The sequence below is a fragment of the Ailuropoda melanoleuca genome, chromosome 12 (genome assembly GCF_002007445.2).
Source record: "Ailuropoda melanoleuca isolate Jingjing chromosome 12, ASM200744v2, whole genome shotgun sequence".
Lineage (NCBI taxonomy): Eukaryota > Metazoa > Chordata > Mammalia > Carnivora > Ursidae > Ailuropoda > Ailuropoda melanoleuca.
This window is the reverse complement of record NC_048229.1, coordinates 5,902,226-5,924,170: the sequence shown is the minus strand read 5'-3', so window position 1 is coordinate 5,924,170 and position 21,945 is coordinate 5,902,226. Positions and strand designations below refer to the sequence as shown.

Below are 21,945 nucleotides of genomic sequence, written 5' to 3'. Positions count from 1 at the left end.
TTTTTTTTTTTTAAAGATTTTATTTATTTATGTGACAGAGAGACAGCCAGCGAGAGAGGGAACACAGCAGGGGAGTGGGAGAGGAAGAAGCAGGCTCCCAGCGGAGGAGCCCGATGTGGGACTCGATTCCAGAATGCCGGGATCACGCCCTGAACCGAAGGCAGGCGCTTAACGACTGCGCTACCCAGGCGCCCCAGTGATAAACACTCTTGACAGTATGTCAATATGGCTTCTACCAATACTAAACACTTGTTTCCGATTGGAAAGGACTTTCTAGTGAAAAGTCCTAACTCTACAATGATAATGCTTCCAATATCTTACATCTAAATATTTTCCAAAATATTTTCATAGCTTCCTGAATTATAAAATAAATTATCAAAAATCAAAACCATCTAAACTACTTACATTTATGGGCAAAATATATTCTACCAATTTGAAAGATAGGTCAAAGAGTTTCTATAGCATTCTGCTGGACTTTTTTTTAATACGGAAATTTCCAAAACATGCAAATGTAAAGAGAACGTTCTATGAACCATATTCACGTATCCATCACAGGGTTTTAACTATGAATACACAGCCAATTTTGTTTTATCTACACCCTATGCCATCCTCCACAGATTATTTACCTAGATACTTCAAAATTAAATTTTAAAAGCTGTCTGGCATAGTGATTTTAAATTAATCTAACAAAACTAGTTTCTTCTACTAATCTAGTATTAACATTCAATAAACTGTCAAAAGCACAAAATACTTCATATGAATGCAATTTAATAATCTAATTATAAGAGATCAACTTAGGTGTCTGCTACCCTTTAATTTCTAATTTTTTACAGTTTATGTCCAAAGAAAATGAAACACAACAGCACATGTCAGAAGAGGTTTTAGTGCCTATTTTGTACTCATTTTCCTGTTGTGATTATTTTTAAGTTACCTTTAAAGAATTCTCCAGGGTAGTCTGGAGGTGGTGATACCATAGGCGAATCTAGGTTGACGATGGATTTCATCACAATTTCTAAAGCATTTCTTCCATACTGCAATAAAAAAAAAAAAAATTAACCAGTTTTAGCATTTGGAAACATTTCATTCAGATGACCAACTGAACACTATAAAAACTATTATGGTACCAAAGATTCAAAAATAGCAGGACTCAATTATCTTTTTATATATAGATATCATATACTATACTGCCTAGTGCCTAGTTCACACCTGTGCACGTGACAGATGTCCAGTAAATAATTTCCTTCATTCCTGGAAATTCACACTTAATTCATTCACAAGTATTTATTATATTCCTATTTTCTAACAGGAATGAAAATAGGATTATATTGCAGAGTTGATCACCAAAGATCTGATATGTGAAAATCTTATAGGACACTATCATTTTACAGTAAAATTACAAGAGGCAGTTTTAAGTTTCAAACAGTAACCGCTTTCCCTTTTTGTTCACCACAGGCACCCCACACTACCACAGTATCTCAGAGACACTGAAAGCTGACATGTACCTTATTATCAAAATTGAACCTGCTCAGGTCTCTAGATTCTGTTGCTCTTCTGTCACCATGTGTAAGTGCTCCCTATCAAGACATAAAATTTCCAATTAAGGCACAGAAGACAGGTTGTATTCACCATCTTTTACACACAAGTACACAACCAAGAACTTACCAAGCTCTCAAGTCTTTTAGCAACAATAGAAGCAAATCTTTGTTCCCCTGCCAATTCAGAAATCAGAAACACATACTCGGGAGCAGTAACTTGGTTTGATCTATGAGTTCGTCCTGTAAACGACATTAAAAATACTGACTGTGTTCACTAGATACAGAGTGTTCTGAAATCTATTCCTAGCATTTTAACACTAAGCTGGTATTAAGAAACCCTTAAGAGGAAAAATTAAAGAATGTAACAATTACTGGGTGCCTAGGTGGCTCAGTCAGTTATGTGTCTGCCTTCGGCTCAGATCATGATCCCAGGGTCCTGGGATTGAGACCCGCATCGGGCTCCTTGCTCAGCGGGGAGCCTGCTTCTCCCTCTCCCCCTCCTCCCTGCTCATGCTCAGTCAAATAAATTGGTAAAAATCTTAAAAAAAAAAAAAAAAAAAAGAATATAACAATTACTGTAACTCCCCCAAAGGTACAAAATAAAAAACACTGACTTGAACAACACCCATATTCATTTTTTTTTTTAAAGATTTTATTTATTTATTCGACAGAGATAGAGACAGCCAGTGAGAGAGGGAACACAAGCAAGGGCAGTGGGACAGGAAGAAGCAGGCTCATAGCAGAGGAGCCTGATGTGGGGCTCGATCCCGTAACGCCGGGATCACGCCCTGAGCCGAAGGCAGACGCCCAACCGCTGTGCCACCCAGGCGCCCCAACACCCATATTCAGAACAATACTCCTCCTTACAAAAGAACAGAAACTGCCACAGAACTGTTCAATGATAAACATACCATTACTTCTGCCCCACTTGGGTTAACCACAATGTTGCTGAAGCACAGCTGCTCTGGATTCTTCCAAAAAAAAAAAATTTTTTTTTTTTTTAAAGATTTTATTTTAGAGAGAGAGACAATGCACACACGGTCTGGGGTTGGGGGGAGATAGGCAGAGGAAAAGAGAGAATCGCAACTAGACTCCCTGCTGAGCATGGAGCCCAACGCAGGACTCAATCCCATGACCCAGAGATCATGACTTGAGCCAAAATCAAGAGTCAGACTCTTAACTGACTGAGCTGCCCAGGAGCCCCTAAAATTGCTGTTTTTTAAAATCATCATGTCACAGGGATATGAACATCTAAGGCAAGGGAAGAGCAATATGCCCCCAGTAAAGTCACCGAGGGCTGAAAAGGACGTGAGATGGCAGGTGCTCTGACACAGACCACATACATCCTGAAGTCAATAATAATTATACTCCCGAGGAACCCTGCTCTGAGATATAATGCCAGAAACTCCAAGAAAACCAACACAGATCTTTTACATTTCTTAAAATAGGTAAGAAATGGATTCATGTATTCTATAGTTTTCTATACAATACACAAACAGTCCAAAATCTCCATGTCACATTTTAAGATGTCTGACATTAAATACAACTTTTGATATGTACACATTTCCAATGATCCCTAGCTATCAATTCAGTGAAATTCAATGTAGGAACTTACCAAACTGCTGAATTGCTCTATCAGCACTCCAGGGTAATTCCAAAGTCATATGAACTCTTCGCCTTTGATTTTTAGCTCTCCGATCTGCTTGTAATGAAATACCCGAGCTGGCAGCTTCTGAGATAATAGCAATATTCTGTATCAAATATAAGGGGGGAAAATGATCACTGTTGCACAAAGACAAGTAGGCAAGCACCTTTAAGTTCTTAATTAGAGTACTAATGGCCCACCAATACCTAGTCTCCCCTTCTTCCTAAATTATAACCCCCCTCTAAGTTTAGGCAGGTACACGGCTGCCAAGAATCAAGACTACTTTCTCACTTTTCCCTGTACTAGCGTGTAGGTGGTATGAACATTTAAGAAATGTCCTTAGAAGTCAAGGGCATGCCCTTTTCTTCTTTCCTCCTCTCTGCCAGATGAAATATAGAGATGTAAAGACTGAATCTGAAATAGGTAACTTGAAAATGGAGCCTCACATGTTAAAGGAATAAGACAGAAGTGGTGTAATCTTCAAGGAGCCATTAACAGCCGTGGTCTACCTACTCAAACTTGTACATAGAAGAAACTACCTTCTACTTTAAGTCAATACGATTTTGGATTTTCTGTCACTTAACAGCTAAAAACTAATTTCAACTAATACAATTGTAATGCACATGGGCATAAATTCATGAAACAAAGTATGTAACACAACTGATAATATCTCTACCTACAACATGAGGGGCGCCTGGGTGGCTTAGTCAGTTAAGCGTCGAAACTCTTGATTTCGACTCAGGTCATGATCTCGGGGTCATGAGAGCAATTTCTGTGTTGGGCTCTAAGCTTAGTGGGAAGTCTGCTGGAGATTCTCTCTCTCCCTCTCCCCCTCCCCCAGTTCTCACGCATGCACTCTTTCTCTAAAGTAAGTAAATAAATCTTTAAAAAAATATGTAACACAAGCTATTAAATATATTTATAGAAGACAACTTTGGGGGCGCCTGGGAGGCTCAGTTGGTCAAACATCTGACTACGGCTCAGGTCATGATCTCAGGATCCTGGGATTGAGCCTGGCTCCATGCTCAGTGGGGAGTCTGTTTGTCCTTCTCCCTCTGCCCCTGCTCATGCTCTCTCTCTCAAATAAAAATCTTAAAAAAAAAAAATAAAGACAACTTTGATAGTGGTATCTATCCTCTTTTTTTAGTTGCAGAAAAACTCACTGAAATAAAGAAAAACGTGGTTAAACCGATTTTATCCTATTGCTTAAATTAAGGAATTAAGTTTAAGTGGTACTCCTATTTTTTAGCAATCTCACCAGCAAACGCGTATGGCAATTCCAAGTAGATGGGAAGAACTAGCCTGAGAATCTCAAAATTGACTGACGTTTACTCAACAGTATACAAAGAGCACTTGGCAGCAACCAAGGTCTCTACAGCGGTGAGGTATGCAAGCCAATCCACACATCATTCAAAATGATCATCCGAATATGACATGTCACAGCAATAAGAGAATCAGCAAAACCAAAGGACACTAGTAACCTGGTACACTTAAATATAGTTCTAGAGTCAAAATGAGACTGACACTGGAGAAGAGCATTAGATGTGAAGCCACTAACATGACCTAAAAGAACACAATATATATAATATTTTTAAAGATTTTATTTATTTATTTGACAGAGACAGCCAGCAAGAGAGGGAACACAAGCAGGGGGAGTGGGAGAGGAAGAAGCAGGCTCCCAGGGGAGAAGCCTGATGTAGGGCTCGATCCCAGAACGCTAGGATCACGCCCTGAGCTGAAGGCAGATGCTTAACGACTGCGCCACTCAGGCGCCCCAGACCACAATATTTTAATACTCTGATTAAGAATTTAAAAAGCCTCCAAAGTTATTAAGAGCCACATCTAATTCTGTGCACTTTACTACATTCAATTTGTGAAAAATAATGAAAATGTGTAAAATATTCAAGTGATTATGTGCAATTACTAAAAATTACAGAACAACAACATTCAACATAATTTAATAGAAAAAAAACCCCTAAATATTCATTTAAATATATGGACATTATATTTGTCATTGAAAAGCATTCCAGAAGGCGCCTGGGTGGCTCAGTCGGTTGAGCGACTGCCTTCGGCTCAGCTCATGATCCTGGAGTAGCAGGGATTCCTGCTTAGTAGGGAGTCTGCTTCTCCCTCTGACCCTCTCCCTTCTCATGCTCTCTTGAACGAAGGAAGGAAGGAAGGAAGGAAGGAAGGAAGGAAGGAAGGAAGGAAGGAAGGAAGGAGAATTCCAGAAAAACATACCTTATCTCCATCCATAAATCTTTGTTTTTCTGTGATATTTAGTATTTCCACAGGAACATCAAGTTCAGATCTTGACTCGTAAGATATGCTTCCATCATCATTACTTACAACCCTCCCTTTGCGACCAGTCATCTGCAAAGCCAAACAGTGTCACTTAGAGTTAAGGTACCTGATTAAGACGCAGGAAGCACAGGACCCCTGCATTAGAGAAAATAGTGGGTGACGAAGCCGGCACATATGGTGCAGCCTGTGCCACACCAGGCAGTGTCAGGGAGAGAACATTGCAACATAGTCTCTGGTTTTGAAAAGTTCGAATTCCAGCAGAGAAAGCAAATGTGTGGCAAGAATCACAGAGGCTGCATGACAGGAACAGTAAAAGATCAGAGTGTTGAGTAAACAGATACTAAGGATGAGAATTCACTGACTCTAAGATGACAGGGAACAAAGGTTCTAAAATCTAAGAGAAAATGAGATACATTATTATGTGATGATATCCAAAATATCACTCATTCTATAGGGTTTTGAAGTTACCAAAAAAAGGGACCAAGACACAGCCCTGATCAAGTCATATTTACCTCAGCAACATTCTCAGGGCCACCAAGTTCATCAATAAGTTCATCCAGGGTATTAGGAGGGAGGTCTTCAGCTAATTTCTCTAGTTTATCAAGTAGGTCTTTCTTCATCTGCTGGGCCCTTTCCACAGCATCCTGACTTGTTATAAGGCTATTGTTACTGTTGGTGTTACTGTTAGCTAGATAAAGTACATTTATTAAAAATCAGTACAAAGTTTAAGTACGTTTTATTTAAAAGTACATTTCAACAAAGCAAGCTTCCCCATAGATACCTGGTGCACTGTTAGGAGCAGGCAAAATTACTGGTGTAGATGAAAAACTAGGTCGTTTTGATCCAAGACCTGATGCTAATAAGGCACTTTGAATAGAATCTGGATCTATACTTTTCTTTTTTTTTTTATCTTTGTTTTTCTTGTGATCTTTTCTGATTAACCAGGGATCTGAAAGTTAAGGAAAGGTATGTGTCAAATCACTTGTAAAAGAAGCAAAATCTTCAAGGGAAACAACCTCGAATTTTTTGTATTAACTGGTAACTTAAAAATCATCATCAACTTCAGTGGTCCAGTATATCCAATATATTATAAGGTACAATTCCATAGCATGAGGTTAAAAATCATTGCATAAGGGGCGCCTGGGTGGCACAGCGGTTAAGCGTCTGCCTTCGGCTCAGGGCGTGATCCCGGCATTATGGGATCGAGCCCCACATCAGGCTCCTCTGCTGTGAGCCTGCTTCTTCCTCTCCCACTCCCCCTGCTTGTGCTCCCTCTCTCGCTGGCTGTCTCTATCTCTGTCGAATAAATAAATTAAAAAATCTAAAAAAAAAAAAAAATCATTGCACAAGTGATTTGGTTAGCTGAGCGGCTCAGTCGGTTGAGTGTCCGACTCTTGGTTTCGGCTCAGGTCGTGGTATCAGGGTGGTGAGACTGAGCCCCACGTCAGGCTCCATACCCAGCACAGAGTCTGCTTGTCCCTCTCCCTCTGCTCCTCCCCCCACCCTCTCTCTCTCTCACTCTCTAGATAAATAAAAAATCTAACAACAATAAAAATAATAAAAATCGCTGCACAAAATTGAGGCCACTATCTCACATAAATGAGCTAAACTACCAAAAGCCAGATAAGCTTGGGGAATTCTCCACTAAGCAAAGATTCAATTCTGTGCAATGATTTATTTGTATTGCACTGGGGAAAAAACAGGTTTTATTTATTCGTTTTTTTAAAGATTTTATTTATTTATGGGACAGAGAGAGACACAGCGAGAGAGGGAACACCAGCAGGGAGAGTGGGAGAGGGAGAAGCAGGCCCCCCATGGAGCAGAGAGCCCAATGAGGGGCTTGATCCCAGGACACTGAGATCATGACCTGAGCCAAAGGCAGATGTTTCACCAACTGAGCCACCCAGGCGCCCAGAAAAAACAGGTTTTAGTACAACATCCCATTTCAAATGCACAGAAATAACCTTTCATTAACATTTAATATACTGATGCACTTACCATCTTCATCATCCTCACTAGACTCATCTCTGAATGGGTTGAAATCATCATCATCTCCAGAACTCATGTTTTTAGAGCTCTCATAGTCACTTTCTTCATGATCAGACACGTCCGATTCACTTCCACTATCATCGGAACTGCTACCAGTAAGGCCACCTACTTTTCGTGCTTTTTTGGCTTCTCGAGTTATTTCTTCACCTACCCTCAAACCCAAAACAAGACAGTCAGTCCAAACACACCTTTCTGAAGATCTAGAAAACTACATTTAGTTCAGGAGTTCTTTAAATGAGAAATATACAGGAAAAACATTTTAAGTATATAAATTTCACAAGTGTTAACCTTTTAGATTCCCATAAAAAATCAGGTTATGTTCAATTATTAAGAAGAAATTAGACATGTAAATACAAATTCAAGACTGTCTTTAAGGGCATGTTTCTTTCTTTCTTTTTTTTTTTTTTAAAGATTTTATTTATTTGACAGAGAGAGAGAGACAGCCAGCGAGAGGGAACACAAGCAGGGGGAGTGGGAGAGGAAGAAGCAGGCTCCCAGCAGAGGAGCCTGATGCGGGGCTCAATCCTAGAATGCCAGGATCACGCCCTGAGCTGAAGGCAGACACTTAACGACTGAGCCACCCAGGCACCCCTAAGTGCATGTTTCAAAAAAATTCAGGACAACAGAGATAACACAGAATCTCCAGCATTTTCATAGTTCATCTGTGAATCTGGTTGAGAGCAGAGGCCTAATAATTACAGGTTTACAGAATACTTAAAAAATAAAATACTTTAAAAAGTAATCTATGGAATACTTTTAAAAAAAATCTATAAAACTTCATTTGTAGTAAGTTAAACAAGGTGCTGATCTGAATTATTTTATTAAATATTCAGGAAAGACATCTGGGGCGGCACCCGGGTGGCTCAGTCGGTTAAGTGTCTGACTCTTGGTTCTGGCTCAGGTCTTGATCTCAGGGTGGTGATACCAAGCCCTGAACTGGGTTCCATGCTGGGTATGGAGCCAGCTTAAGATTCTCTCTCCCCCTCTGCCCCTCCCTACCACCCATGCATAGGCGCTCTCTCCCCCTCTCTAAACCAAAAGAAAGAAAGAAAGAAAGAAAGAAAAGAAAGAAAGAAAGAGAGAGAAAGAAAGAGACTAAGACATCTGGAATAAACCATTTTAAGTTTACCTATTAATGAGATAGATGGTAAAAAGAACTCAGGAAAGAGAAACATGACCACGTGACCATTTTAAGATGTCGCTGATTCTAAAACACAGCATTACTTTTTGTGCCACTATGATAAAAAAAATACTGTCAATTATAATAACCAATCCACTTTTAAGAATATTAAAAATGTAAAAAACTGTCCTCCTTAGAACAGATGAAATAAGGTTAAAGTGTCAGCCACTGTGTTTAGAACACACCCAGCATCACAGACCGTCATTCCCACAGAAGTTATCACCATCTTAAAGACAGCCAGAAAAGTTAATTTCTGAAAGCCAATTTACTAAGCATCTAAACACAAATCAAAGTTGGCATAGTATAAAACGTCTAATAAGCACTGAGTGTATTCCTAACAAATAATAACGAATACCTCTTTAAAGAATATAAAAACACCATATGTATATATGCATATGCAGCTTTGACAACTTGAGCAAGGCCCAGATTTTGCTTTTCATATATCGCCACTAGTTGTGTAAACTGGGGAGATTTCTTAACCTTTTAATCTTTCTGTGCCTTTGTGTCCTCTGTCTAGAAAACAAAAAATAAGACCCTATTTTCATATGGATCCCTTATGGGTTAAATGAAGTAATAGAAGGCCAGTGCTTAACATAGTGCCTAGCACCAAACTGTCACTTGTGCATTCAAAACTACATAAATGACAGCGAAAATATGCAACCACATGCCAATTTAAAGGGAAGGCAGCTCAATCCCAAAATATAACTGCTTCAAAATGCTCAAATTTATACTAGTTTTTCAATATCATTTAAAGAAAAGAACCCACCTTTCCGCTTCTTTACTTTATTTTCTTTACAAGGACTATCTCTTGGTGAACTATTGTTACTTGGAGCTGTCAAATCAATTCCTAGCAAACTATAAAGTTTTTTCCGGTCTGGAGCAGGGAAGTGTTTTTCAATAAGGGACTGCAACACTCCTCTGTTTATACGAGACAAAAAGTGACAATTAGTGGTTCAGTCTACAAAATAATTTATTATATATAATGTCTTACTAAGTATATTCTGAAGGGGCACCCAGGTAGTGCAGCCGGTTGAGCATCCGACTCTTGGTTTTGGCTCAGGTCATGATCTCATGGACTGTAGGATCACGCGCTCTCTCTCTCAGATAAATAAAATTAAAAAATACATATTTTTTGAAACATGTTTCTTAAAAATATACTTTAATACTATAAAATATTGACAATCCAGTTGAAATAAATATTCTAGGCCAAGGCTGTTGAACTGAAATATAATTCAAACTCAGTCAAATAGCAATTTTTACAGTTTTAAGTAGTTACATTAAAAAGTGGAAGAAAACTAGAGAAACAAATTTTATTTTATTTTATTTTACTTATTTATTTGACAGAGAGGGCCCGATGTAGGGCTCGGTCTTAGGACCCTGCGATCATGACCTGAGCTGAAGGCAGACGCTTAACTGACGGAGCCACCCAGGCACCCCAAAACATTTTTTTAATCAGATATTTCAGGATATAGACTAGTATCATTTATCAGTGTATCACTTCAACATGCAATCAGTGAGATGTAAAACATTACTTCTTTTTAAGTCTTACATTTTATATTCACAGCACATCTCAATTTTGGACTAGCCATTAACAGGCACATGACTAGTTCCTATCATCTTAAACAATGCAGTAATAGGCACACAAATATAGAAAAAGACAGAGTAGCAGGTGCATGTTTTGCTTTTAGAAGCAGTTTTGAACTATACCCATCTTGAAAGGAGCCACTTGAATACATCTAACACAAGAGATAGTATACAGTGGGGCAAAGGTTATTTTGTTAATTTTACGATTAGAGTTAAAATCGGTAGGGCAGGCAAATAAACCGAAAAGCAACGCCTAAATCTTCTTTTTAAAATTCTCATGACTGTCTGCAATTTTTATACTACCGATAACTAAACCAGGGCAAACTATACGTATTGCTCCTCTGGATAATGGTAATTTCAAACACACAAAGCTGAAACTAAAACTGAAACTAATCCAAGCTGTCACAGACTTCCAAGATGTACAAGACAAAAACCACACCTTTCTATTAGTCCAAATACTGGGCACAGTACTGCCAAAACGCTTAACAACGGAGTACTTCTACGTTACTGTTTTCCAATGGATATATTGTGATGAATATGCAGAGAATACAAAAACTAAGATCAGAAAAACTTCAATGATGATATAGATGAATCAAAACTTTTGCCTCTGGAAATGCCAACATCTAAACTAATCTAAATAAAAACGCTAAACCAAAAGCATTACTTGGCAGTTGAAACGAAATCATTTAATTCTCCTCCACCCTCTTCCAAGGCTTCTAATGTTCTAGCTTCTCCTGTTGATTGCAGACCAATTACAACACACTGGAGAGAAAAACAAATTATAAAATAAAACTATGCATGTGATTTCTTGAGGCATATTTTAAATATTTAGCTTTAAAAAAAAAGATTTCGAACAAAAATGACCCATTACTGCACGTGTGCTCATTTATTTATTCTACATATATCTGAGGCATGCTATGTGTAAAAAACTTAGCTAAAAAATAGGATCATAGCAGTGGACATCAACTGAAATCCCTGCCTCAGTTGTGCTTTAGATATATACATGTATGTTTCGTATATCTTTTAACAGATACATATAATAGATATCTATATTTATATATATTGCTAAAAAGAAAAAACCAGAGTGGCAATCTATACCCACATGTCAGCAGTAGTTGTATCTATGGATGGCCAAGTTACACTGATTTATTTCTGTATATATTTTTTGAGCTACCTAAATTCTTTATAAACAGGCACCGCTTTTAATATTTTTTTAAAAACGTGGATTTTTAAAGTCTTACGATGTTAATACTTTAACTCTCTAAGAACAGGCTTTACCAGCAGAAGGTCTGAACACCTGAAGGACTAGGAAATACAACCAAAGCATGAATCTTTCAATGTGTTCTCCAACTTACTTTTCCATTCTTGATTTCTTCTCGAGCTAGCTGCACAACCCTTTTAACTTTGGAAGCTATGCACAAGTATTTGAAAAATCTCTGGTGCGCAGACCAGAACTGACCCCACATGGATTTCTTCATGCGTTGCTCAGCGTCAATCAGATCTGCGGCTTGCTGAAATCGTTCTCTGGCGATGACCCACTGAAGATACGTGATCAACATTTTAGACATTTCATCTATGAGTCTGAATTATCTAAAAATGACTGATTCAAGCAAAATAATGGTAGGTGCAAAGCTACTTAACATTAATTTAATGAACCATCTTCAATAACTTGGGAATCTCTAAACGAATGTTTTTCAGGATGCTCACACAGAGTTGCCTCTAAATTCTTACTAGATACTAGAGTCATTTCAGGGAATAGTTACATATTAATTTTTAAAATTATGCAACTTAAATAAATGGCTTTTTAAAAAAAGTTTATTTATTTAAGTGATTTTTTACACCCAACATGGGGCTTGAACTCACGACCCCAAGGATCAAGAGTCACATGCCCTCCTGACTCAGCCAGCCACATCTCCCATTACGAATGGCTTTTTAAAAATAAATTACTGTAACAAAGAGAAAGCTTACAAAATTAGGAAAATAAGGATCTAGTGCCTTATCTGTTGTTTTATAGCAAAATATACTCTTGTGGGCTGAGAGACATTAAAAATACTAGGAATTAAGAAAAAACTTCTCACCAGCTTGACTGCTTTGTTATACATTTTCACATAGCTCTGAGAAAGAAGAACTTCCTCAATTTTGAAGGTCACTCCAGTAAAGCTCAGCTGTCGAGCAATGTACATTCCTCTAAGCTTCATATCCATAGCAACTATTTCCATGGCACCAACACCTCTGAATAAAATTAAAACACACAGTAACTATCATTAAATATAGTAGGGCTTTAATATAAGTGGAAAAGGTTTTAGCAGTTAACACCTCTTTTAGATTGTAACTGAGAACCAATAGCGTATACTGTAAATTGCTTTACCTCCGTTCAACTGCTTGGATAAAATCACTGAATTCTCTAAATGGAGTTCCCTCACCCCATATTCCAAGACGGTTCATATAGGCCATGTTTCGTGGTTCAGAAGCACCTGAAATATCCCAAACCAAAACATTTTATAGCTGAAAAAATCACCTACACACATCTTTCAAATAAAGTAACAACTTACCAGTGGCACTAGCATAAACAACTCTGGCCTTTGGCAATTTGTTCTGAAGCTCTAGAACTGCTAAGCCTGTCTTGGTTGGCTTTGAAGAACCAACAGGACATAAGTTTTTTGCTTTATGACATTCATCAAACACTATCTGTACAGAATGAATTAAGGAACATATCACAGTAGCAAGTATCTCTTATCTTTAAGGAAAAGCTAACATTTATTTCAAGGCCTTGGGAAACATCCCAAATTTCTGGGGTGGTAGAGTGGGCCAAATTCAAGACAATCAGGAGGGGAGAGGTGCCGCTGATAATAAGCCCCTAAGCATTAACTTTTTTAAATTACACCAATATACCCATTATCTGCTTTGTCAAACCTTAACATTTTACCGTATTTGCCTCAGACTGTTTGTTTTCTTTTTAAGATTACAAACATAAATGAAGCCCTCTGTGTGCCTCCTTGACATCACCCCTCCCTCTCAAGTTTGAGAGGAAACCACTGATTTCGGTATTTATACTGACCGGAAGAAAAAATCCACTGTGGCAAGAAATGTCTACCACAGAGATAATTTTGGCAAATTCTCTAAGTACAATTGGTCTCTAACTTAATCACCATTTGAAAAACATTCCTCATGCATGACAGTGAAAGGTCTGCTATGAGCAAATAGGTTTGGAAATCACGAAGTTCAGTTTTTTCCCGAGTCTTCTCAGGTGCTCTACTATGTGAACATGCAGTGTGAATCCCCAAAAGCGGAAAACAGTATTCATCACTTCCCACACTTTTTAACATTTTCCTAAAACAGGAGCTTAAATATTGGCCTCTTATATGATAGCTACAAAACAGAACCCCCCCCTTGGACGCTGGAAAGTCATTAAAGCTCCCATCCCAGCAATTTCAGTTAATCTCAGGATGTAATTTTAAATGTTTATTCTCACATTCACTTTTGTGTCATTAAAAAATATAAAAACATTTGTTGTAAAGGATACCACTCCATCGAAGTCATCACCGCACCAATGCAGAAGTTGTTTTAATCTAGTTTTATATTTACCGCCAGACTGACTTTCACCAATAAGGGAAGAATAGGTAGCAAAAATAACACCCTTTTTCACGCTCCCATTATGTTTGGAAGAAATTTTTCCGTATTTAAACTAAAAAAAAAAAGAAGAAGAAGAATTTAACATATATGCTTTAATTTCTGAAAACTTTATCCCACCCAAACTTCTATAGCAGGAAATTGGTGGGTCCATCATGGGTTTTAGGGAAGTCAAAAGAGCCCCTAAGACCACACACGAAACTTCTTCTCCATGTGTATAAACACACACACGCATGCATGCATCTACGTTTATACATATACACACAACTTCATGATACAACGATCTAGTTTTCATCAAAGTCTTAAAAAAACTTTTTTTACAGATTTTATTCATTTTATTTGAGAAAGGGAGAAAGAAAGAGGGTGCGCACACTCGTGAGGAGAAGAAGAGGGAGAAGCAGGCTCTCCACTGAGGAGAGAGCTCGATTGAGGGGCTTGATGCCAGAATCCTGGGATCGAGATCTGAGCCAAAGGCAGATAGATGCTCAACTGACTGAGCCATGCATGTGCCCCACAAAAAACCTATCCACCAGAAAAAAAAATACAAACCAAAGCCCCCTCCAAGAAAAAAAGCTACAATATTCACTCTACAAAAATATTTACTGTGCACTCACTGTATGCCAAGTCACTATAATTAAGTTCTAAGGCATATATAAAAAAATTATTATTAATAGCTAATATAGCTTTCCTTCAATTACACGGACTAAGAAATCAAAAATATTTCTAGATCCCACTTAAATGTTTTTAGTTTTGAGCTGTGAGGAATCATTCAAGACAGAGTACTTTACCTACCAATCCACACAATCATACCCACCCAAAAAGGCCAATGATGAGCAGGGCAACAGTGAACCAACCTAGGGCTCACATGGAAAGTAGATTTATATTTCCTTATTTTCAAAAGGCTAACGGGGGGGGGCGGTGCCTGGGTGGCTCAGCTGTTAAGCGTCTGCCTTCGCCTCGGGTCATGATCCCAGGGTCCTGGGATCCAGCCCCGCATCGGACTCCTTGCTTGGCAGGGAGCCTGCTTCTCCCTCTCACACTCCCCTTGCTTATGTTCCCTCTCGCTGTCTCCCTCTGTCAAAAAATAAAATCTTTAAAAAAACAAAAAACCCCCCAAAAAGGCTAACAGGGAGGTACCTGCAGGAATTAAGTCTGCCTATTCTATCTACCCTTGTAACTCCAGCTCTTGGTACATAGGAGGTCAGTAAAGATTTGCCAAATGAACATGAAGATTCCTATCACATTAAACTATGCTTTAGATACTGAGACACATTTTCTTCCACTGGACAGAACTGTTTTAACATGAATACAGGTACAGCTACAAAAATCCAGTGTATATACAAATATCCAAATCAGTCTCCAAACCTCAACAATTGTCTATGTGCTGTGACTACCTGTCCACACAGCTTTACTACACTACACCCTTATACTCAGGAGTTTCAGCCACAGAAAGTTACCTCAGAAACAAAGACAAAAAGAACACTAAAGACAGAGAATAAACTCCGTAACAACAGAAACGAGGCCCATTTTGTTTGCCACTACATAACCATACCTGGCATAGTACTTGATGCACATTAACTGACAAACCAACAACAGTGGCTAGCACTCACCAACACTTTCTGTAAAATAATTCATTTAATCCTCACAACAATTCTACAAAGTAGAAACTGTTATTCCCATCTCATAAATGAGTCAATATTTACTGAATGACTAACCAAATAGAAAACTTTCATACCTTGTTTAATGAATGAACCAAAATGTTTTTTGCTCCAATATCCCTCAAATCTCTTTCAGCATCATACTTTAGATCATTTGAAACACTGAACCTGCCACATAAAAAAGAAAAAAAAAAAAAAACCACACAAATTAAATGCAAATTTCATCAATCTAGCAGTATTCAGGGTTAATAAAAACAAAGCTTGACACTTAAAAAAAAAATACACCTACTCATTAAAACCCATCTCACATGTTGGGATAACTATTCGCAAAAAAAAGCTTCTACAGTTTTTGGCACTTACCATAATGCTCTTTTTCTACTCAACAAGTAATTTTCATAGATAATTCCCGCTATTGTCCTTCCTTTTCCTACACCAGCACCATCACCTATTAAGAAGCCAGCACGATCTCCATTAGGTAGGAATGTTTCATGTTGCTGAAAAGAGAAAGCTGATGATTAATCTACTCCTTTAGATACTGTGGTGGTCAGTCTTTCAAACACTGTTGTAGGAATATATTAATGTGATCTATGTGTATACAAATGGCACACAGTCTGGCTCAGTATGGATACTTTATATTTACTATGTATTCTTTCTGGCTGCACTCACATGCCAGGTAACTGAAGTTACTGAGGTTACCAAATTGGTTAGCATTCTTCTGTGTCTCTTTCAGTGTCTGCATAATCAAATACAAACTTTTAATAACACATAAATATGGAGGATGGTTAGCTGTTTGGCCATTACTTATTTTTCAGAAATGGAGTACAAAAGAAATCCTCTCAAGAAAACCGGCATAACTAATTCATGGTTTTTGAAAGCCAGTACAACACCCATACAATAACACCACAGTTCATTCAAAGAGCCACCACTGTATGGGATTTTAGATCCTTTCTAGCATTCAGCAACCAGGGTTAAAAGAGCTACAACAAATAGTCATCCATCCATCCATCCATCCATCCATCCATCTCCTTAATATAAATATATTCTTAACTGAATAGTTCTATTGGATAGACTCACGATAATGGAATTGTAAAGTCAAAGGATATATATATATACATATATATATATATATATATTTTTTTTTTTAAGCAAGCTCTATATTCAATGTGGGGCTAGAACTCACAACCCCAAGACCAAGAGTCATGCTCTATCGACTGAGCCAGCCAGGCACAATAGGATATATGTATTTTTAATTTAAATTTAATGGGGCTAGAACTCACAACCCCAAGACCAAGAGTCATGCTCTATCGACTGAGCCAGCCAGGCACAATAGGATATATGTATTTTTAATTTAATTTAATTTTTTTTAAAGAGAGAGGAAGCATGTGCATGAGAGCTGGGTGTGCGGAGAGGAGCGAGAGAATCTTAAGCAGGCTCCACGCCCAGCACGGAGCCCGACGCAGAGCTCGATCTCACGACCCTGAGATCATGACCTGAGTGGAAATCAAAAGTTGGACACTTAACTAACTGAGCCACCCAGGCACCCACATTTTTAATACATATCCCAGTGAATTCCAAAAAGGTTGTAACAATTTTTCATTTCCAGTAGAAATGAACCCCCTGCATCCATGCTACCCCTTTAATTTTTTAACACGCGAGGGGCACCTGAGTGGCTCAGTTGGTTGGGAGTCCAACTCTTGATTTCAGCTCAGGTCATGATCTCGGGGGTCATGGGATCAGGCCATGCATTGGGCTTCATGCTCAGCACAGTCTGCTTATCCCTCTCCCTCTGCTCCTCCCCCTGCTCACGCACACGCTCTCTCTCTAAAATAAAAAAGTAAATAATTTTCTAACACATGAAACTTTTGTAAAAACCACAAGCACAAGTTTTCATTCAAGAAAAATTTACCTTTGTGTTAAAGCAACTATATTACACAGACTAGGATTAAGAAATAAATATATTGTATGTAGTTATGAAATACTGCTTACCTGGGCTGCATAAGTAATTGCCTCAAGCTGTAATGCTGATAACCAGCCATTATCAATGGTTTCTTCAGAAATAGATGTTTTGTACCAAACATCAGGAGGAGTAACACTGGATAAAGAACTAGTTTCCACTACAGCATCTGGATGACGTAGACCAATTTTTACTAAATGAAAATTTAAAAATACTTCATTTTAATTTTTCTAGGTAATAATGCTCCCAGTTTTATTATATAATATTGCCATATATTTTTGCTATCACAGAGAAAACAAAAGTAAATAAGTAACTATACACTCCAGGATTCTAAAAAGGCACTGGTAGGTGGTAAATTACTATCTGAATTTGATAAAAGGACCTATTTATCAAATACTTACGGAGTAAGTATTAAATAGAGACCTGCTCATTAAAGAAGATCTAAAAAATATCAACTTAGCTCAAATCACCAGGTTCTCCAGTAGCAACAAAACATAATCCTTGATTTGGAAATCTATTTGAATGAATCATTCACTTGAATTAGTAAAACAAAAGTTTGGAATATAATTTTATTTTAAAAGGTATTTTAATGGAAATCTTTGCTATAAAATTAAACAGCAACTAATTCCTCAAAATGCATTATATGAATAGTTTTAAATAAAGGCCAGCAAACTTTTTCTATAAATAGACAATTAATATTTACAGCTTTGTTGAGCATCTGGTCTATTATTGAACAATGCCACCATAGCAGTGTAAAAGCAGGCACAGTCAATAAATAAATAAACTCATGTGCATGGTTATTTTCCAATAAAACTGAATATAAACAGGCAATGGTCCAAATTTAGTTTGCTGACCTTGGTTTAAAGGGCCATAGATAAACTTTCAATTCTTTTATGAAAACTATTATTGGGGTGAGGGCAACCACTTAACCACAGATACAACTTTAGGTTCATTTTTTAAAAATTTATATATGTATATATTATTTTTAAGCAGGTTCCATATCCAACATGGGGTCTGAACTCTTGACCCTGAGATCAAGAGATGCTGAGATCAAGAGTCGCAAACTCTACCAATGAGCCAGCCAGGTACCCCCTATAGTTGAGGTCGATACACAGCTGGTAAACAAAAATTCTGAGTTTAAGTGGTAATAATATTAGTGGCTTTTTATAGAAACTCAGAATACATAAAGGATTCTAGCCATAGGTTTTTTTCATCCTTTCACCCCCATATAACGAAAAAGTGAACATTTTTACATCAAAGCTAAAAACTATTAATTTTCAATTTGACATAGCGGCCACTAAAAAAATAAATCATGGTTGTTATGGAAAAAAGGGCAAAACTGTTAACGTACACCACCGAAATAAGTAGCACATTTTATTTTTAAGATTCCCATGTTTTTATGCTTTGCTTGTATAAAGTATATAAAGCTAAGATAGATTTATATCTCCACAGTTTACTATGATTTTATAATCACTGCTGATATGAGCAAAATTAACTTGAAACAAAATAAAACCCAAGTTTTACTCTTGAAAGACTTCAACCCAAAACAGTTCTAAGTTTGCGTAGGGAAAATAACCCACAGTAAAATTTGCATGTAGATATTTTAAAACACAGTACACTTTAAAATCTATTACAAAGTTCTTGCCAAATTCTGAGGTACCCAATACTAACAGATCTTAATAGACGATAATGTGCGTGGGAAAGTTACTTAAGTTTAAGAAGAACCCGGAAGTCTTTAATTATTCTGACAGATCCCAACAACATACATTTTATCGGCATATACTCTGCATAGGTTTCTGCATGACCCATTTCTTCTTCATCTTCTTCCTCTGGTTCATCTTCCTCTTTCACAACAGGGACCTTCTGTAACACAGAGGGAGCATAACCAGAGACTGGAGGCCTAACCAACACACAGAAAAACTCTTCTGTAGGAATACTAAACAGTCTTCAATCTTGGAAACATGACATACCACTTCCATATTCCCTAAAATCTGGGTCACACTTTGCATCTTCCGTGCTTCTCCAATGAGTACAGATAATCTGTGACCTAACTCTCATCCCTAACACACCACTGGGTCACTCACTACAGGACTCCACCATCCTTCCAGCCACCATTATCTCTAACTACTTTCCCCTTCAATATTGCCCACCACCCTCCCTGATGCCCGGAACTCTTTCTAACCTCAGTGTTCATTTCAGTTCTAGGAATAGAAAGACCAAAAGATTTGGGGAGAAAAAGTGGATGAGCCCCAGCAGCTCATCCTACAACCTCAGTGGTAGAAACTCTCTTGAAGTTACACATCCCACTCTCATTTCAGTGCACCTTCAATTCAGCTGTCTTCTTTCCATCGGACACTGAAACCAAAGCCCCAGAAAACTCTGGGTTTTAAAGGTTCTTCTGAAGGACAGAGACTCTACTTCAGACACATCTGTATCTCCAAATAATAATCATATGTAAGATAGCCACAGCACTTACTCTCCAAACCCTGGCACACCCAAAAATGCAACAGGGAGCTATCAGTAACTACACCAGGAAAACAGGAACGAAGTGAGACTGTCCCAGGCAACTTGAGTGAATGGTTACTAGTCACATGTTCCTTTGTTTCTTCACAGAACCTTAAAGGATAAAGTAGGGAGGAATAGGGGAATAGAAAGACCCTGAACTAGCCTCCTTTCACTATTAAGTAAAACCATCAGCGAAGCTCTTTATTAATGTGCTTGTTCAATAAAAACTACAGAGAAAAAGCTGTGAAGCCCAGCATATATAGAAAAGAAGAAAAAAAAAAAAAAAGAAAGAGAAACAAGTCAGGACCTATAAGCAATGCCAAGGACAACGAAGCCTTGAAAAGGGCAAACTTTTTGATTTCTTTTTCTTTAGCCTAGAGTATGATGTCACATAGATAATCAATAAAAGTGGGAAGGAGAAGGGAGATGGTAGATAAACATCCAATCAACACCAATCCATGGAATCCTCAGGAAAAAATCTAAAACAGCTCTGAATGCTCTTACAAAGTTTGCCAAAATGAAACTCAATTTCAGAAACAGTAGACAAAGTGGGGTTGACCAAAGAAACAGATGTAAATCCCCATTCTGCTGTTATTTGTGTGGCCTTAAGCAAATCACTTAGAATTCTGAGTGCTCCCCATCTCCACGTTCACCCCTTTCCCCACCTATCAAATAAGAACACATACGAAATGACCAGCCTCCTTCCTTCTCTAGTGCACCTTCCCATACCTGAATTTAAAAAAAAAAAAAAAAAAAAAAAACAACCTTACCAAGAGTGTAACTGGAAGATAAGTTGGTGATACTGTCTGGTCACAAAATCCAGGAACCAGACAAGTAAATTTCTAAGCCAGTCAAATAACAACTGAGGGTCACCAAGCTTAGGTCAAGGAAATAATCATGAGAGGGAGCGGGGAAAGACTGTGGTACCTGGGGAAGGCCCGCCCAACACACAAAACAGGTGTTCACTACTCAACTTGAGGCATGTTTAACTAGGTGGGAAATGTGGACCCAGGGTTGTCATGTACTCCTGTTTTTCAGGAGAACCTGGAGATCAGGATCTTTATGTGGTAGCAACAAACTGAAAATTTTTCATAATATTGTGGAGGCCAAAGAAAATACATCTGTCAACTGGCTTTGGTGCACAGTCTCCCAGTTTCTTATCTCTGCTAGATGTTTCTTTTCTTTGCTTTTTTTTTCTTTAAAGTAAGGTCTATTCCCAACGTGGGGCCCGAATAAGACGTCAAGATCAAGAGTCACATGCTCCACTAACTGAACCAGCCAGATGCCCCGTTACATGTTTCTTAACTGCAAGGACAACACAGAACTCTTGGCGTATTATGGGCAGACATGGGCTCGACTGGGAACCTGAGCACTACGAACATTTCTCAAAAATGCAATCTTACTTTCTAAAAATCAACTTCCACATAAGCTGCTGACAGAGAACCATTAAGTAAACTGGGTCCTGCCAGCATTTATTCTCCTGGTCCCTGTTCAAAAGCTCAGGCACAGATTGCTGCGCTGTCTTTCCAATTCCATATTCCATCCCCAAGTCCTACCAATTCTTTGGTATTGTTACACGCAGTCATCTCCTATTTTCCTTTTTTTCTTTCCCCTCATCTTTTTCCAATCCTCTTTGCAATCCCCCAAGTTTAGTCTCTTAATACCTCCCTTCTGGAGTACTTAACCAACTTCCAACCTGCCTCTCTCTTCCCCACCTGACTCATCTTGAATCACTAACAGGATCCTCTACTTCCAGGGGCCCCCACTGGTGCTGCACCAAGTCCAAAGTCTTTTTCTCTTTTTTAAGACTTATTCATTCAGGGGCGCCTGGGTGGCACAGGGGTTAAGCGTCTGCCTTCGGCTCAGGGCGTGATCCCGGCGTTACGGGATCGAGCCCCGCA

General features: G+C 38.3%; 1 protein-coding gene across 4 annotated transcripts in view; it reads right to left on the bottom strand.

The window, feature by feature from the left end:
• SBNO1 (strawberry notch homolog 1) overlaps nucleotides 1-21,945 on the bottom strand; it is a 56,368-nt gene that overhangs the window by 16,752 nt on the left and 17,671 nt on the right. For 3 of the 4 annotated variants that reach the window (XR_004629055.1, XR_004629057.1, XM_002913096.4), the window contains exons 6-24: nucleotides 19,306-19,402; nucleotides 17,572-17,732; nucleotides 15,946-16,079; nucleotides 15,663-15,753; nucleotides 13,821-13,982; nucleotides 12,850-12,985; nucleotides 12,666-12,771; nucleotides 12,376-12,529; nucleotides 11,653-11,835; nucleotides 10,962-11,059; nucleotides 9,480-9,631; nucleotides 7,483-7,680; nucleotides 6,266-6,433; nucleotides 5,997-6,172; nucleotides 5,422-5,553; nucleotides 3,151-3,286; nucleotides 1,663-1,775; nucleotides 1,503-1,574; nucleotides 932-1,031 (exon numbers count right to left, since the gene is read on the bottom strand). Coding sequence is in view for 2 of the 4 variants with exons in the window: in XM_002913096.4 (XP_002913142.1) it covers nucleotides 932-1,031; nucleotides 1,503-1,574; nucleotides 1,663-1,775; nucleotides 3,151-3,286; nucleotides 5,422-5,553; nucleotides 5,997-6,172; nucleotides 6,266-6,433; nucleotides 7,483-7,680; nucleotides 9,480-9,631; nucleotides 10,962-11,059; nucleotides 11,653-11,835; nucleotides 12,376-12,529; nucleotides 12,666-12,771; nucleotides 12,850-12,985; nucleotides 13,821-13,982; nucleotides 15,663-15,753; nucleotides 15,946-16,079; nucleotides 17,572-17,732; nucleotides 19,306-19,402 (2,569 nt within the window). In the remaining 2 variants the exon portion in view is untranslated. The remainder of the gene's footprint in view (nucleotides 1-931; nucleotides 1,032-1,502; nucleotides 1,575-1,662; nucleotides 1,776-3,150; nucleotides 3,287-5,421; nucleotides 5,554-5,996; nucleotides 6,173-6,265; nucleotides 6,434-7,482; nucleotides 7,681-9,479; nucleotides 9,632-10,961; nucleotides 11,060-11,652; nucleotides 11,836-12,375; nucleotides 12,530-12,665; nucleotides 12,772-12,849; nucleotides 12,986-13,820; nucleotides 13,983-15,662; nucleotides 15,754-15,945; nucleotides 16,080-17,571; nucleotides 17,733-19,305; nucleotides 19,403-21,945) is intronic. The other variant, XM_011226447.3, reaches the window with a different exon arrangement.